Here is a 17003-nt window from a genome sequence, read left to right as displayed (position 1 = left end):
CTCAGGGATGAAATCTGTTTGGTTACTGACATTCTTCCAAATATCTTCTTTTGTGTTCAACTGAACAAAGGAATTTATACAGGTTTGGAACAACTTGAGGGTGAGTAATTAATGAAAGAATTGTCATTTTTGGGTGAACTGTACCTTTAAGTTTCTGCCACATGCATTTATGTTGTTAACCACAGATACTAGACTCTGGGTGTACTTTAATTCAGCTTATTTGTCAATTAAAAACCACCTTACTTACGTTAGAACTTGTTCATTTCAACTGACATATGTTAAAACTTAGTTAAGATTTAAAATAGGGCCTATGTAAGCATGTATCACCTTTTATATGTACATCTGTTAAACATCATTTCGGTTCATTACATATAAGTACATTACAATAAAAGTAAGATATTCTTCAAACGAAAATGAAGCATTTTCATATCACGTTTTCATTTAGACTTTTAGAAGTGACCAATTACTAGTGCGTAGTAACGTGCACATTGTGCGCGTGCTTGTTGTGGTGCGCCTGCGTTACTGCACAGCTGTGCTGAAGAAGCGCTACTGGAGCGCGCACTCGTGAACCGGACCGGTCACTTGAAAACTATCCCTGCTTCATTTCGTTCATTCAAGGGAAACGTTGATCAGAAATAATGCTTTAAAATGAACCCACTGCAAAAGATGCGATGTGGGAATCAAACTGTGTTACGTGAATGGGGAATCGTCTATCTTGTGATTATAAGCGCGGTGTGCTACTCCGCATCAGAGAGGAAAGGTAAGTGACTTGAAGTTGAACGCATGTTTGTTTTTGTTTAGTACTACGTGTTTATGCTTTTAAAACATGTTATCGAAACTAGATAGATAGATAGATAGATAGATAGATAGATAGATAGATAGATAGATAGATAGATAGATAGATAGATAGATAGATAGATAGATAGATAGATAGATAGATAGATAGATAGATAGATAGATAGATAGATAGATAGATAGATAGATAGATAGATAGATCTGTTGGTAACACTTTTCAAAAAAAGTTCCATTAGTTAACATTTACTTTATTTTTTGTTAGTTATGTAAGTTAATACTAATGCAACTGTTCATTGTGCATTAACTAATGTTAACAGATACAACTTTAGATTTAAAAAATGTTTTAGTACAGATTCGCTTAATAGGACTAGGTGTTATAATCCCACTATTTCAGCACAAGAAATTCACACGAAGCAAGATTACATACTGTAGAAGTATTGTTCAGTTGTTAACTATTGTACTTAACTAAGGTTAACTAATTAAATATTTTGTTAAAGTAAAACAGACTTAGAAATATTATTAGTAATTCAGGTGGTTTTGTCGCTCTCACATTATCTGTATTATGAGTAATGAAGGTAATTAAGACTAAAAGAAAAAGGTATTTAAAAATATCTAATGAACCTGCTCCCAGACGACTGACCACAGGATGAGGGCCAAGAGTTCAACTCCAGCAGATGGACCCGCTAGACAGCTGCCCCACCGAGTGGGGTCTGAGCTCCTAACGTCTGTGGTCTCGTCTACTCGGAAAGACCGTGTTTAGCATGCTGTTTGAAATTTCGTGCCAGTTTAGAAATGAACAGCAGATGGAAGCGACCGAAACTGGCACTTGCTGTGCAAAAATGGGTTAAATGCATTTCGATTGTGTTAATCTGGAGTTGTTTGGGTGACCAAGCAGGTTAGAAAAAAATTGACAAAAAGTTGCAAATGATGCTTAATTGTAACGTTAATTGTTTATCGTAACGATCATAAATGTATTAAGCAATTATAAAAGGTGAGATACGGATAAACCCAAAACGTTAAATGACCTTCACATGCATTTTATTCAATATTAATTGAATAAAATTAATTAATTTCACCGTTGTTTGTTTCATATTTACAAATCAGATGAAATGCACACCTTTCATAAACGAAAGAATGTTCACGTGCTGCTCAGGACATTTCGATCATACCTTCTAATGACGTGATCAGGGCAACTCGATGAATAGGTTTAATCTGTGCTCCAACAACTTGCAGACAGCAGCTCAATTATTCATTGTAAGTAATCGAATACTGGGTAGAAACACAGAGTCGTTGAATAAAGTTTGTTTTTTTAAGGCTCAAACTTCCTGTTCTGTCTTGGTGTGAATTCATTGCACTTATTTCTATCCTGTTAAAAATCAGTGTCACTTTGGTGACATCATCTGGCTTGATTTATGGCATGAATTTGGGGTGGAGTTATCTGTGCACCCGACCAATGAAAGACGGAGTGTCTAAGAAACCTGTTTGTAAATAAATACCTTATAACACACACTTCACATTTAACAACCTGTCAGTCAGAAAAGTCTTGTGGCGACAGGCCCGCTGTGTGCGTGTGTCAGCATAACCTATCAACCCGTGTCTCATCCTCGAATCCAATTCCCAAAGCTTGTAACAACACTCAGAAAAGGCCATTGCGACATATAAATACTTTATGACCTTATTTCGTCTATCATCTTTATCACATCAAGCATCATTATCTGGAATGGATGTGAATGCGGATGAACTAGCCTTCGCCATATGTGAAATGTTTGGGTATGGTAACACCCCATCACTATCTGATGTTGCATCCTTGCATGGGTTTCATCGTTCAGAAACTGTGGCATGCAGAGTCAAGCCCAGGGTTTGACAAAATATGTCACAACATTTACTTGGCAACGTTGACTTGGCTCTGTGTGTTCAAGCCGGGAACACACTCTCAAATATGCCAGCGCAAATGAAAATGCTTGGCCGGTGCATTACAATCACGTCTGTGTTTTATACTTAACGTGCATTCTGATGTTACCAGGAAACAAATTGGCAGGATTGAAAATGTCCCACGTCGTGTGTTATTATTCAGGTGGCTCACCGTAAACGTGTCGTCAGTTCACTCGCTTAGCAAGATTCCTGTTAAATTGCTGCTTTGACATGATAGTTATTGACCGCAGAAGAATTCAAATAATATCTGATGACACTGATCAAAGGCATCAGACTCATCATATGTTGTGACCAAAGAGAGGATTGTATTCTTCCTGCCGTTATTGAATCTAAACTATTGGTTGATCTAAATTAAATCGTCTTCCAAGCCAGCAGCTAATGTGGGATAAATTGAATGTATTTAAGTCATTGAATCAATTTAAATGAACACATAAGTCCATCAGTCATTTTTTATTGTTGAAAATGTCAAAATACTTTTAGGCATTCATTTAAGCCTGATGTTGTATTGATCTGTCAAGTGGAAATGTTTCATTGATTTTCATTTCAACGCCTGCTCTTTTATTTTTAGGGGAAGGTCACAAAAGTTGTTTTTTTTAAACGCTGAAGATCAGAACTAGAATTAAATACAATTCAACAATGATTGTCACTTTGATGGATAATAGATAGCAAAATCTGTCATGGCTCTGCTTCCTTAGTCATGTTTTTCTTGGTCCTGTAGCAGAGCCATGACAAAGTCTTTGGTTATGTGTGGAGAGAAACATATTATTGTCCGTTTGACAATAATATACGTTCTCTCCAGTGTCTTGTCATTGGCCCCATTCCTCTCGTTTCCTCGTTATCTTTCCCTGAGTGTTTAATGTCCCACACCTGCCCCATGTCTATCCCTCATTTGTCTTCCCTATATATACCCTCTTGTTTCTTTGTCCTGTGCTCTTGTATTGCGTGAACTGCGCTGTGTACCTGTGTACCTGTGTACCTGTGTACCTGTGTACCTGTGTACCTGTGTACCTGTGTACCGTGGTCTCGCGTGTTCTTGCTACCCGTGGTCCTGTTCCTTGTCCTGTTCGTGTTTTGTGAGTTTTGTTCATTGTATTATTTAAGACGTTTGGTCGTGTCATTTAGTTTAGTTTTACTGTTCTTGTTTTCATTTTGCCCCCTCGTGGGAAGTCTTTTGTTTTCTGTTTTTCTTAGTTTAGTTCCTGTTTGATACCCCCTCGTGGGTTTTTTTCTTTGTTTTGTTCATTTAATAAATATTATCTGTTAACCCCTTCACTGCCTGCCTGCGCTTGGGTTCTTCCTGCCAATTTCGTGACAAAAATCTATATCAGATTCAGTGCCATTATAGGCTACTTTTTATTTATATTTATACAATAATCCTGAAAAACAATTCATCATTGATTGTACAATTTCAAACAACAATGAAACAAGGTCTTTGCCTTGAGACTGTGCAAGTGTGTTTATTTTAAAAACAACCGCAGAAGAGAAATGACCAGCGATGGCTGAATTTGCAAAAAGAAACCACAACATTTGAACAGAACGCTAACTTCAGAATGTATAACTCACATGAATAAAAAGAAACATAAATTATCTTAAATCTAAAAGCTTGCTAAAAAGTGGAAACCAGCAAAACCACCCTAGCAACATACTTGCAAGCAACCACAGCACCCTAAATCTTTTTCAGAAAATATAATTAATTGTTACTTAAGTATAAATGAAATAAAATATAAATGTTATGATTGCTTACATTACATTTATCTAAAATAAATAAACAAGCAAACTTTATTCTATTATTATTTATTTGTGACTTCCATGAAAACATGCCGTATTTTGTTTACCAAACCTAGTAATTGTGTCACGCTGTTATTTTGCGGACAGCGATTTGCCCTGAAAACAAAGTTCGCTCAACACTTGTATTTTGTTGGAGAAGTCACAAATAGACAATATGTTAGTTTATTTGATTTAGACAGACCCTGTTGTCGGTGAAAATGCACACAGTGAAGCGAGACATCTGCAAATCGTATTTGCTGCAATTGAATTAGTCGCTATTTTATTCACATGCCTCTTGTTTGGAATGATAACTTATAGACATTCTGTTGAGTCAAGAAAGCCAATGCATGAGGCAAAGTGTCTGCGTGTTAGAAAAACACACAACATTTAAAGGGATAGTTCACCCAAAAATGAAAATTCTGTCATCATTTACTTACACTCAGATTGTTTCAGACCTGTATAAATTAGTTTGTTCTGCTAACACAAAGACAGATATTTGGAAGAATGTCAACAGATCTCATCCCCCATTGACTCCCATAGTATTTATTTTCCCTATATGGCAGTAGGCTAAATGGGGGATGAGATCTGTTTGGTTACTGACATTCTTCCAAATATATTCATTTGTGTTTGGCAGAACAAACAATTTTTTACAGGAACAACCTGAGGGTGAGTAAATGATGACAGAATTTTCATTTTTGGGTGAACTGTCCCTTTAAGATGGAAAAAGCTTGTGAGAGTATTATTAAAAGCCAATGATCTTTCTTTTTTTAATCCTACTGTATGGGCACTAAAAGCATCATGTTGACATCTGTTAAGTCTGTTAGCAAAATTTACAATGATTTCAAAATTCCAGTATAATCTTTATGGATTTACCTAATACCCAATAAATTGGAATATCATCTAACTTTACTCATCTTAATTTTGGTTTCAAACCGGTTTTCACAAGCTAACATATTTCAATACGTCCTGTCATGTATCAATCAACATTGAAATAAGATTTTCCATACAGGTGTTTCTAGAATGCCTTTTCAATTGAAAAACAGAATCCATTATGTCAACTGCTGTTGACTTTTGGTGCTCATGCGGATCAATACATTTTGCAACACTTACTCTGAAAACTAAAATAGAACTGCAGTGTTTACTCGTACACAATGTTCAGATACATTTACACTTGTTAAAAAACAAAGTTACGTGGAATTACCTGGATATATTCCAAACTCAATATATATATACTGTATATACTGTAGTATGAAGAAAATATATCGAGGGGTGAGAAGTGAACCAGAGCGTAAGTGACGTTTCATCAAGTTTACAGGGCCAGAACAAAAAAAAGTTTGATCTGACTTTGTGTATTGATTTTAATCTTTCAAAACTCCAAATTGATTAAGATTTCTGTCATTTCGGCAGTAGAAAGAGCTCATCGAGGGCTTTCATTTGAAATATTTGAAGAGTTTGGTTCCAAAATGAGATAACTCTGTTTTTAAATTTCAAAAATCATGTTTTTTATTGTGCATTCCAATTTATATCAAACTGCAGTTGGTTTGTTTTGATTTAGGCCATAACAACTCGAAAAATACAGCTAACTAACACAGTATAACACAAAAACATGATAACATAATAAAAAACATTAATTTTAATGGAGTTTTCTCATTTTAGAACCAAACGATTCATTTATCTCCATTTCACCCCCTGGCTCCTTTTCACCCCTCGATATATAGTATTAAAATATAGCCTATATATATAGGCTATATTATATATATATATATATATACTAGGGCTGTCAACGTTAACCCGTTAATGCATGCAATTAATTTTTTCAGATTAACACGTTAAAAATATTTAACGCCATTAACGCAACACCCGTTTTTTCTGTCATCATTGTCTAGGCGTGATTTGAAATGGTTATATTGACACATCCAGTATAGATTGATAGTTTCTGGCTGTGGAACACGGCTCAACGCAACGCGACAGCGGTCCCGTCTGGTATAAAGTCTGCGTCAGAATCTGTCAGACAGCGCATCAGTATTAACTTCTCTTTCGTGCTTGAATGAACAAAAACACACAAGATTATGCCAGAAAGCACATTTTGTCGAGTATTTTCGCAAGCACAGTCTTCAACGAGTTAAATAAAGTCTTAAATGAATGCAAAGAGTAGTGAAAATAGGAAGCTCATTAGACCGGCTTAGAGAACGTGTTGCTGTGATTCTTGTGTCTAATGTTAATCAAAGAACAAAAGAAAAGAAGAAATCAATGTGATTTTGTAGCTTTAATGAGAATTCTTCTGTATTTCATGTATTTAGCAGTAAAGACTGTGAAGTGTTTGAGAACTTTATTTATTTTCTTTATATTTCCTACCTATTAGAATGTTGGCTTTCATTCATAAAATGATGCTGTTAAAGAAATGTGTTGTTTCTACATTAATTTGGAGATAAAATTACTATTAGAATAAAAAATATATTTAAAAACAAAAATGCTGTGTGTGATTAGTTTGTTTATTTTTTTAATCGATTGACAGCACTAAAATAAACATGTTAAACAAAATAAACAGTGTGTTTAATTTCACTATACGTGTGCGATTAATCGCACCCACGATTAAAAAAATGTAATCTATTGACAGCCCTAATATATACATAGTTTGTAAATACAGCAGATTTTTTTGTTTATAAATAAAAATGTGTTTGTGAGTGTAAATGAGAGCTGTCAGACAACCACCCAGTGACACAACATACTGCTACAAGATTTTGCCCAACAGCCAAACCACACAGCCAACCAGGGGTGTAAACAGATGGGGATAGTTCACCCAAAAAGACTAGTTCTGTCATTATTTACTCACCCTCATGTGGTTCATCAAAACCTGTACCAAGATAATTTGAGAAATGTCTCCGTGGTTTAGGTGTCCATGCAATGCAAATCAATGATACCAACATTCTAAAGGGTTACAAAGACATGAGTGTGAGTAAATGATGCAATAATTGTCATTGTTGGATGAACTCTCTCTATTACAGAAATGTTTAAGTTAAAGGATAGTTTAGCTTAAAATGAAAACTGGTACATTAAAGATTTCAAAGTTAAACTCTTTCCTCCAAAGAATATGAAAACAAAAAGAAAACTGTCAGAAAATGATACATAAATTGCTCAGAGAGTGAAAGAGAAAAAGCATCAAAGGTAATCAATACAGAAAAAGCATGAGAATAACCCAATGACCTTGTAAAAGTAAATATGAAAATTTCCCTCAGCACCCAATTAAATAAAGAAGATAATCCACATATGCATGATGTTTCTGCTAATGCATGCGTTTAAATCTACAAGGGCTAGATAACAAAATATATCACAATAAATTGTGCTAAACTTTAGAAGTAATTTTGTTTTTAGTCGAGTTACCACATGTGTAATTCATCACATGAACAATGGACCATATTATTTCATCATTAGAAAACTTGTGTGACTGTCTTGTTGCTGTATATGAGGAAGACAAAATACAAGGTAACTTTGTTTCAGTCATATTTTCCTAGCGTCATGAATGATTGACATATAGATTTTTTTTTACGTTGCAGTTGCGTAAGTCTCTTCTAGTGTTTGTCCGGACTGATCAGGTCTTGATAACAGTCGCTCGTGCTTTGCACCAGTAGCAGAAAATAAAACACGCAGGGTTTATCTCTGTCAGAATGTTGCCCTGCATTTCCTGACTGTGACGCATAGACAGTTTGACGTTCCCATAAATGTTTCTGTTTCACCGAACGACCTGTTCAGTCATATCCTCTGGTTCAGGCTTTCCCCCGAGGCGTTACTGCTGAACCTCCACCACCTGCATGCTTCATAATCTTACGCTTTTCTGAAATTGTAGGGGTTTTTGAAAGGAATGTTCAGGGTTACAACCTAAAGGCACTTTCTCAATCTTTAACTGAAATCTGCCCTCCAGTCAGTGAAAAAGTCAATGCTCGTTATTTCATCAGTTTTGGGCACCTGGTGTTATTTTATCATCATGAGAAACTCTGAACACTGACACTGATGAATGTAGACGTGCTGGGTTTGCAGAAGGTATTTGATGAAAGAGCTGCATGTCTTAACAGTGTTTGCTGGTCCAGACCATCTTAACCCTTCACAGATTTGATTACATGATCCCAGAGAGCTGACGGATGTTGCAATAACAGAAGATGCTAGAAGAAAGATTTGGTTTGTGTTTACAGTTTATAAGATTGCTTATTGCTAACTACCTGTAAGCAATTACACTTACATACTGTAACACTATTCTGTTCGGGTTGGTTGTTTTACGGTGAGTTTAGGAACGTCAGACCTGTCAGACAAGATTTTATGCCAATTGATAAAACTAAAAGCTCACAAGAAGTCGATTTGTAACGGACTTGTATAGTCTCAGCCTCGGACCGTTGGCTGAACGTCTGATGCAGAAGGCACACTTTTCTGGAAACACTTCAGCACGTTCGAAGTCATCATCTGATTGGTTGAATTTCACAGGATTTATGGGAGACGTGCGTGTCGCGTTCTTTAACGGTCCCCCTGGAAACAACACAAAGCCGCCTGATCAAAGTTGTAAGCTGTCGTGGTTACATCGGTTGCAATAAGAAGTCATCACGATCGACTGAACGCTTAAAGGGATAGTTCATCCAAAAATGAAAACCCTGTCATCATTTACTCACGCTCATGTAATTTCATACCTGTATAAATTACTTTGTTCCGATGAACACAAAGAAAGATATTTGGAAGAATGTTAGTCATTTTCAGTTCTGGGACATCATTGACTACCATAGTAGGAATAATTAAATGGTAGTCAAAGGTGCCCGAGAACTCTTTGTTTTCCTAAATTCTTCAAAATATCTCATTATGTGTTCAACAGAACAAAAAAATACAATATTTGTTTTCCTACTATGGTAATGGATGATGTTACAGAACTGAAAATTGCTAACATTCTTCCAAATATCTTTCTCAGTGTTCATTGGAACAAATATATGTATACAGGTTTGAAACATCCTGAGGGTGAGTAAATGATGACAGATTTTTCATTTTTGGATGAACTATCCCTTTAATTCTTAAAAGTATGCAAGGTAGACCTTCAGTATGAAGGTCTGGCTACGCGAGACTAGGACTTATATGACAACCTCGCCCGTTTAAAACCTGAATATGACTCTTTTTTTGTGGAACACAATATAAGGTATTTTGAGAAATGTCTCAGTGGTTTTGTGTTCATATAATGAAAGTCAATGAGGGCCAGTGTTGTTTGGTTACCAACCTTCTTCAAAATATCTTATTTTCTGTTCTGCAGAAGAAAGTAAATGATAAAAGATTTTTTTTTTTTTTGAAAACTATCCATTGAATCATGCAACAAGCATTAACTTGAATCACAATCTACTTACTGCACGTGGGGGCCGAGAGTTACACCGATTCTGAAGTTGAGCAACACTCGTGTGCAATATTTCCCAGCCTCGGTGAACCACATTCTTGATTCACAGTGTTCCACACCCCTAGAGTTTGCTTTACCATCGAGAGATGAGACATAAAGTTGCAGAGTCGACAGGAATTCAACACCTACATTACAGGAGAGACACAGAGATTCATATTACATTTGTGTATAAGGCAGGTGCTCAATGTCATAAAAATTGTGTACGTCCACACGTGATTTTTTAAATGACATTAAATGTTGTTATTTTTATCACCATGCTGGTCCACTATAATGCAAGAGATGCAGTTTTTGGGGTTAAATAGTTCACCCGAAAATGAAAATTCTGTCATCACTTACTCGCCCCCTCTTGTGCTTTCAGACCTGTATGACATTCTTTTTTTTCTGCAGAACACAAAAGAAGATATTTTGAAGAATGTTGGTAACCAAACAACTGCTGTACCCATTCACTTGCATTGGTTTTGTGTCTATACAATAGAAGCGAATGGATACCGCCGTTGTTCTGTTACCAACATTCTTCAAAATATCTTCTTTTGTGTTCTGCATAAGCGAGAAAGTCACTTATGTTTGAAATGACAAGAGGTTGAGTAAACAATGACAGGATTTTCATTTTGGGGTGAACTATCCCTTTAATGTGCCATGATGAATGTATTTGAGACTCGGCAAATATCGCTGTGTAAACTGTTTAAGAAATTATATGTAATTGATTTACACTATAGATGTAAACACATATTTACATTATTTGCTCATTTCCTATCAAATAATCTACACAGTTTACTTATTAATATGTGATCTGCATCTAAGTAATATTGACACTTTAGTCAGACCGTATAGAATTGCATGTAGTTCCTCTTTGCTTGCCATAATCTTTTTAAAGGGATACTTCATCCAAAAATGAAAATTCTGTCATCATTTGCTCACCTTTGAGTTGTTCCAAATGTGTATAAGTTTGTTTGTTCTGATGAACACAGAGAAAGATATTTGGAAGAATGCTTTTAACCAGACAGATTTTGCCCCCCATTGACTCCCATAGTAGGAAAAATTACTTTATCCTTTTTTTGTTCTGTTGAACACAAAAGAAGACATTTTGAAGAATGTAGGACAGCAAACGGTTCTGGGGCACTTATGACTACCGTTGTATTTTTTCCTACTATGGGAGTCAATGGGGGTCGAGATCTGTTTGGTTACAAGTAGGGATGTAACGATTCACTCAGCTCACGATGCGATGCGAGTCACGATTCTGATCTCACGATGCGATTTAGTCACGATTTACTCACGATTTATTTTGAAAAAATGAGTTGAAACAAATTAGAAATGAACAACTTCCCTTGCATTATTTCTTAAATGCTTCACGTTTCTTTGTATGATAAAATAATGTTTTATTTCAAATAACAAAGCTAAACTGCAATTTTATAACAAATTAATAATAGAAAAAGTCTCTTTAATATAAACAAACTAATACTGTATGTGCTTTTCTTGGATTTTTTTGCATTTAAGAAATATCAGCATCCACGTTTAGATTTGCAGTGAAAATAGCGGCCCCTGCTGTTCAAAAAATGTATCGCGATTCAGTTCAAGCCTCAACCGATTTGAATCGTTGCTCATTACAACCGATTTTCAACCGGCTCACGGTGAATCGTTACATCCCTAGTTACAAGCATTCCTCCAAATATCTTTCTCTGTGTTCATCAGAACAAAGAAATTTATATAGATTTGGAACAACTCGAAGGTGAGTAAATGATGACAGAATTTTCAATTTTGGGTGAACTATCCCTTTAAGGCCCGTGTATAGTTAACCGTCTCGTGCACATGCGCAGTACGTCACCTAGTGGACTCGGCCGATTCAACATTTTTTCGTGCATGCGCTGTTGTACGCGGTCTCAAAAATTGGGCTGCACGAACGACCGCAGACCCTCCTGATGGCGAAAATTACGGCATGCGGACGGCCGGACTGTACTTTGGGCTTTAGTCTTGCTCACTGGAGCTTAAAGACAAAGATGCTTAATAAATTGTGAAAAGCGTATTAAAATAAAAAAAGGGAATTAATCCACTAAAATAAACTACAATAAATGCTTTAGTTTATTGTTTATTTCTATTCTAGCCTGATCAATATGTAGCATGGATGTGAGATGTTTCATTTTATTTTTGTGGGGTGTGACTTTTATGCGTTTCTCATGAAATGTGACACATTGTCAGACATACAGGACATACAAACACTGACTGCTCAAGGGATCTGAATGAGGATTGTTTATTTCATGTCATTTCTGATATTATTTGCATATCTGAATTTGTGTGTTTTATATCACAGTATGTCAGGGAACCAGTAATAAGCTCACTCTACTAGCCCAACCAGATGACCATTACAGGACCATGGTACGGATGTACAGTAACTGTACAGTAGTGCTAGAGAACCTGGAGATAACCTACATTCAAGACTACCACGACCTCTCCTTTCTTAGGGTATGTGACACCACTAGATGTACTGTAGTCTAGATTTTCATAAAACCTTTAAATAAGCACAATGAATTATTGTATGAACCTGTTTCAAGGGTCCTGACTAAATGATATTTTCATTATATACCCACAGAGCATCGAGGAAGTCGGTGGCTACGTTTTAATAGGACTAAACTATGTGAGCGTGATACCTTTGGTAAACCTGCGGCTCATTCGTGGCCATTCTCTCTTTGATGACAAATACGCCCTGGCCGTGATGGCCAACTACCACAGGAATGAATCTTCAGAGAACAGCAGCATCACCAGCGGCTTGAGAGAGCTCCCATTGAGAAGTCTCACAGGTACAAAGAAGATGCGACGTTTATGTTCACATTTTGTGTGTTTGTGTAATGGTTAATCCACCGGTACAGTACGTGTAAGCTCTTTAGTCACAGTACTTTTAAATGTTAAAATATCCTTTTTGCTATTTTTATTCAGATGGCCCATTGCAGTTATTTATTTACAGTCCTTAATAGAAAAAGTAAGTTTTAATGGTTAAAAGTTTTGCTTCAGTCATTTCCGAACTCTGAGAGAAGTTGAATGTGCCGGCTCAAATTTAGGTCTAAAAACGTGAAAGACTGAATTAAAGTTGTTTCAGTTTGTTATTTGCCTAATAAATGACAATAAAATAACATTTATAGGCTTATGCTGTGTACACACCAAAAGCGAATTTAACTGCACGAGTAAATTTCACACAAAGTCAAAGCAAAGATGCGATGCAAATGATGCGTATTAGGCCGGTGCGATTGTAGTGATTTTGTCTCATTCGCGTCTTCGCACAAGTTGAAAAATGTCAACTCGAACGGGGATTTCGCACGAGAAGCTCATTGAGACGTCTGGATGCATGAAGACACTCTCCGTCGCATGTTTTTCCGCATCAGTCGCACAAATAAAACCAAGTAATCCCACGAGTAATATAAAGCGAGGAATGTTTCGCGTTTGGTGTGAACCTACCGTTACACAAATTTGATCATTTTGTTCAATATGCAACTGCCTTTTCCATAGTATTTTATGTTACAACGACACGTCAAATGTTCATTTCTCTCTCCTTGTGTGGCAGAAATTCTCAAAGGGGGAGTTAAAATTTCCCATAATGATTTGCTCTGCAATGCGGAGACTATACAGTGGTTGGACATCGTACAGAGTAACATTGATGTGAACTTCTCCAGGAGGACGGACGTTCATTGTAAGTCAAACTTTCGTAAATGTTTTAACAAGAACAACTTACTGTAGATGAATATTTTCTTCTTGTGTTTTAGGCAGACGTTGTGATCCAGGATGCTTTAACGGATCGTGTTGGGCTCCAGGACCAGAGAACTGCCAAACCTGTAAATTCAAACTCATATTTTGTGTTCAACGATGTCTTTTAGTGAGTGAACTACCTGTGTTTTTAATGTGCTTTTGTGTTTCGCTGTCAGTGACTCGGTTGAACTGTGCCGAGCAGTGCTCACGGAGATGCAAAGGGCCCAAACCCATCGACTGCTGCAATGAGCACTGTGCCGCAGGCTGCACCGGACCTAGAGACACAGACTGTCTGGTGCGTGCTTGAGTCTTTTAAATGTTTTTTCAGACATGTATGTTACTCTTTCTTTGGAACACAGATATATTGTAATATATTGTGTTCATACAATGGAAGTCAATGAGGGTTAATGTTGTTTGACGACCAGCGTTCTTCAAAATATCTTCTTTTGTGTTCTGCAGGAGAAAGAAAGTCATACAGGTTTGGAATGACATGGGGGTGAATAAATGATGAAAGAATTTTCATGTTTTGGATGAACGTTCTGTTTAAGCTCAGTAGAATTATAATGTAAATGCATTGTAAATCGCTTTGGATAAAGGCACCTGTTGAATGCATTAATGCCAAAAACAAATATTTTTATAATTATCAATGTTTTTTTTTTCTGCAGGCCTGCAGAGATTTTCAGGATGAGGGCATGTGTAAGGCTGAATGTCCACGTCCAATGGTGTACAACCCAAACACTCACCAACTTGTTCCCAATCCTGCCGGAAAGTACAATTTTGGAGCAACGTGTGTTAAGAGGTGCCCTTGTAAGTTTGTCTTTCATACATTTGTGACCTAAAATCAATGCATATCATACACGATGTTAAAACCTTTACGATTAAATACTCTAAAGTTATTTCATGATAACATCATCAGTATTATTGATATAACAACCACCTACTTTATCCGAAGGCACAAATGGGCTAGTTGCACAAGATGGCGCAGGTGAGCTTTTGCGAAATCCGCAGACTAATTTCCGATCATATAACACTATCGAGTTGTTCTGGCTTAACGAAGTGCTCAGCAATATAAAGAGGATCTGTCATAACGCTTATATATTACTTTAATTTTTGTCTAAAAAAAACCACCCATATTTGCTGGCCAAAAATCCTCCTCTTCCCATACAGTGTCCTGCACTGCTAGGAAACTACAGACCAGTATCTCTCCTCCCCTTCATTGCAAAAACCCTTGAGCGTGTGGTAGCTGACCAGCTCTCCTCATTTCTCACACAGCCTCTTGGACAGCAACCAGTCTGGTTTCAAATTCGGTCATTCCACCGAGACAGCACTGCTCTCAGTCATCGAAGCCCTGAGACTGGCAAGGGCGGCCTCTAAATCATCTGTGCTCATCCTCGTGGATCTATCTGCCGCTTTCGACACTGTCAACCACCACATCCTCCTGTCGACTCTCAAGACTATGGGTGTCTCTGGAGCGGCGCTACGGTGGTTCGAGTCTTACCTCTTGGATAGGTCATTCAGAGTATCCTGGAGAGGTGAGGTCTCTGAGTCCCAGCATCTCAGTACAGGGGTACCCCAGGGCTCAGTTCTTGGACCGCTGCTCTTCTCCATATACACAACGTCCCTAGGCTCTGTCATTTGGAAACATGGCTTTTCCTATCACTGCTATGCGGATGACACAGCTCCGCCTGTCATTTCAGCCTAATGATCCGACGGTCTCTGAGCGCATCTCAGCATACCTGAATGACATCTCACTCTGGATGAAGGACCATCACCTGCAGCTGAACCTTGCAAAAACTGAACTACTCATGATCCCGGCCGACCAGAAAACTCAGCACGACCTTTCCATCCAACTAGGTTCATCAACCATTACTCCTTCCAGAATGGCCAGAAACCTGGGAGTGGTAACTGGTGATCAGCTGAACGTTGCTGATCATGTTGCCAGCACCACCCGGTCCTGTAGATTCATCCTCTACAATATTAGGAGAATTAGACCTTTCCTGTCTGAGCATGCTGCGCAATTCTTGTCCAGGCTCTTGTCCTGTCCAGACTGGACTATTGCAATGCTCTACTGGCTGGTCTTCCAGTTTGTACAACCAGACCTCTTCGGATGATCCAGAATGCAGCGGCAAGAGTGGTCTTCAACAAGCCGAAGAGAGCGCACGTCACTCCTCTCTTCGTTAGGTTGCACTGGCTCCCTATAGTTGCTCGCATCCAATTCAAATCTCTGCTCAGACTTATGTACCCGCCAGATCCCTACGCTCTGCAATCGAACAACGTCTTGTGGCGCCGTCCCACAAAGGGAAAAAATCACTCTCATACACTTTCTCCGAATGTGTTCCACGACTCTGGAATGATCTCCCTCTTGCCACAAGATCAGCGGATTCTGTAGCAGTCTTTAAGAATCGGCTAAAAACATCTCTTCCATCAACATCTGACCCAACATCTGACCCATTAGTACAGTCTTCTACTTCTTTTCTACTTTCCTATCCCCCCAAAAAATAAAAATCTTAGCTTCGTACACTGTGATAGGCTGACTGAGACCAGTTGTACTGCACCTATGCATTGTTGTTCTTTTGTTGCACAGATTGCTTCTACTGTTTTCCCCTACTCTGTACGTCGCTTTGGATAAAAGCGTCTGATAAATGACTAAATGTAATGTAAAATGTAATACGACTGGAAATGACTCTGCCGACTCTGGTGTCCCAAAAGCTCACCTGCGCCATCTTGTGCAACTAGCAAATTGTGACCAATTAGTTCTTTAGCAGGTTTGTTTTCAAATACAGCAGCAAAGACACACCCAGATAAAACAATAGGATATATGTCAACAAAGAACTGGGTTCTCTTACTAGACTATTTTAGGCAAAGATCTCAACATTGTACTCATCTTTATGTACAACTATGCAAAGATTTCAATATAATATTTCACATGAAATTGTTTTTGTACAGACACACAGAAAGGCCGACAGACACAATGGATATATAACTGAACTTACGTCTCCTGAATAATAAAAAAGAATTATAGGAGCAATAACGTTTCAGTTTTTTATCTTTTAGACAACTTCGTGGTGGCCGATCAAGTCGCCTGTGTCCGGACGTGCGGCGGGAACATGCATGAAGTGGAGGAGAACGGAATTAGGAAGTGCAAAAAATGCGACGGCTTGTGTCCGAAAGGTCAGCAACATTAGATTATTATAACAAACTCTCCTCAGCGATCAGCCACACCCCCTCCAGAACTCCGCCTCCCAGAATCACCCATTCACTCTCACCGGACTATTGACACTCATGAACTCCAATTCCCATCATCCCTTGCACTCATCATGATTACACCCGCACCTGATTCACATTACTTGGACACTATATG

The 17003-nt window shown here is 37.8% G+C and overlaps 1 protein-coding gene and 1 long non-coding RNA gene across 2 annotated transcripts in view; one reads left to right on the top strand and one right to left on the bottom strand.

Moving 5' to 3' along the window:
• Positions 1 to 460: 460 nt before the first annotated feature.
• LOC130546779 (epidermal growth factor receptor-like) overlaps positions 461 to 17003 on the top strand; it is a 28998-nt gene continuing 12455 nt past the window's right edge. The window contains exons 1-8 of the mRNA XM_057322220.1: positions 461 to 760; positions 12216 to 12367; positions 12495 to 12702; positions 13461 to 13586; positions 13660 to 13728; positions 13819 to 13937; positions 14308 to 14449; positions 16697 to 16813. Of these exons, the coding sequence (XP_057178203.1) occupies positions 649 to 760; positions 12216 to 12367; positions 12495 to 12702; positions 13461 to 13586; positions 13660 to 13728; positions 13819 to 13937; positions 14308 to 14449; positions 16697 to 16813 (1045 nt within the window). The 5' untranslated portion in view covers positions 461 to 648. The remainder of the gene's footprint in view (positions 761 to 12215; positions 12368 to 12494; positions 12703 to 13460; positions 13587 to 13659; positions 13729 to 13818; positions 13938 to 14307; positions 14450 to 16696; positions 16814 to 17003) is intronic.
• On the bottom strand, positions 7872 to 10292 carry LOC130546781 (uncharacterized). The gene is made up of 2 exons (XR_008961812.1): positions 9864 to 10292; positions 7872 to 9009 (listed from the first exon to the last, which is right to left on the bottom strand). It is a non-coding gene; the product is annotated as an uncharacterized LOC130546781 (long non-coding RNA).

The sequence above is a fragment of the Triplophysa rosa genome, linkage group LG23 (assembly GCF_024868665.1).
Source record: "Triplophysa rosa linkage group LG23, Trosa_1v2, whole genome shotgun sequence".
Taxonomy (NCBI): domain Eukaryota; kingdom Metazoa; phylum Chordata; class Actinopteri; order Cypriniformes; family Nemacheilidae; genus Triplophysa; species Triplophysa rosa.
This window is presented reverse-complemented; position numbering and strand designations above follow the sequence as displayed.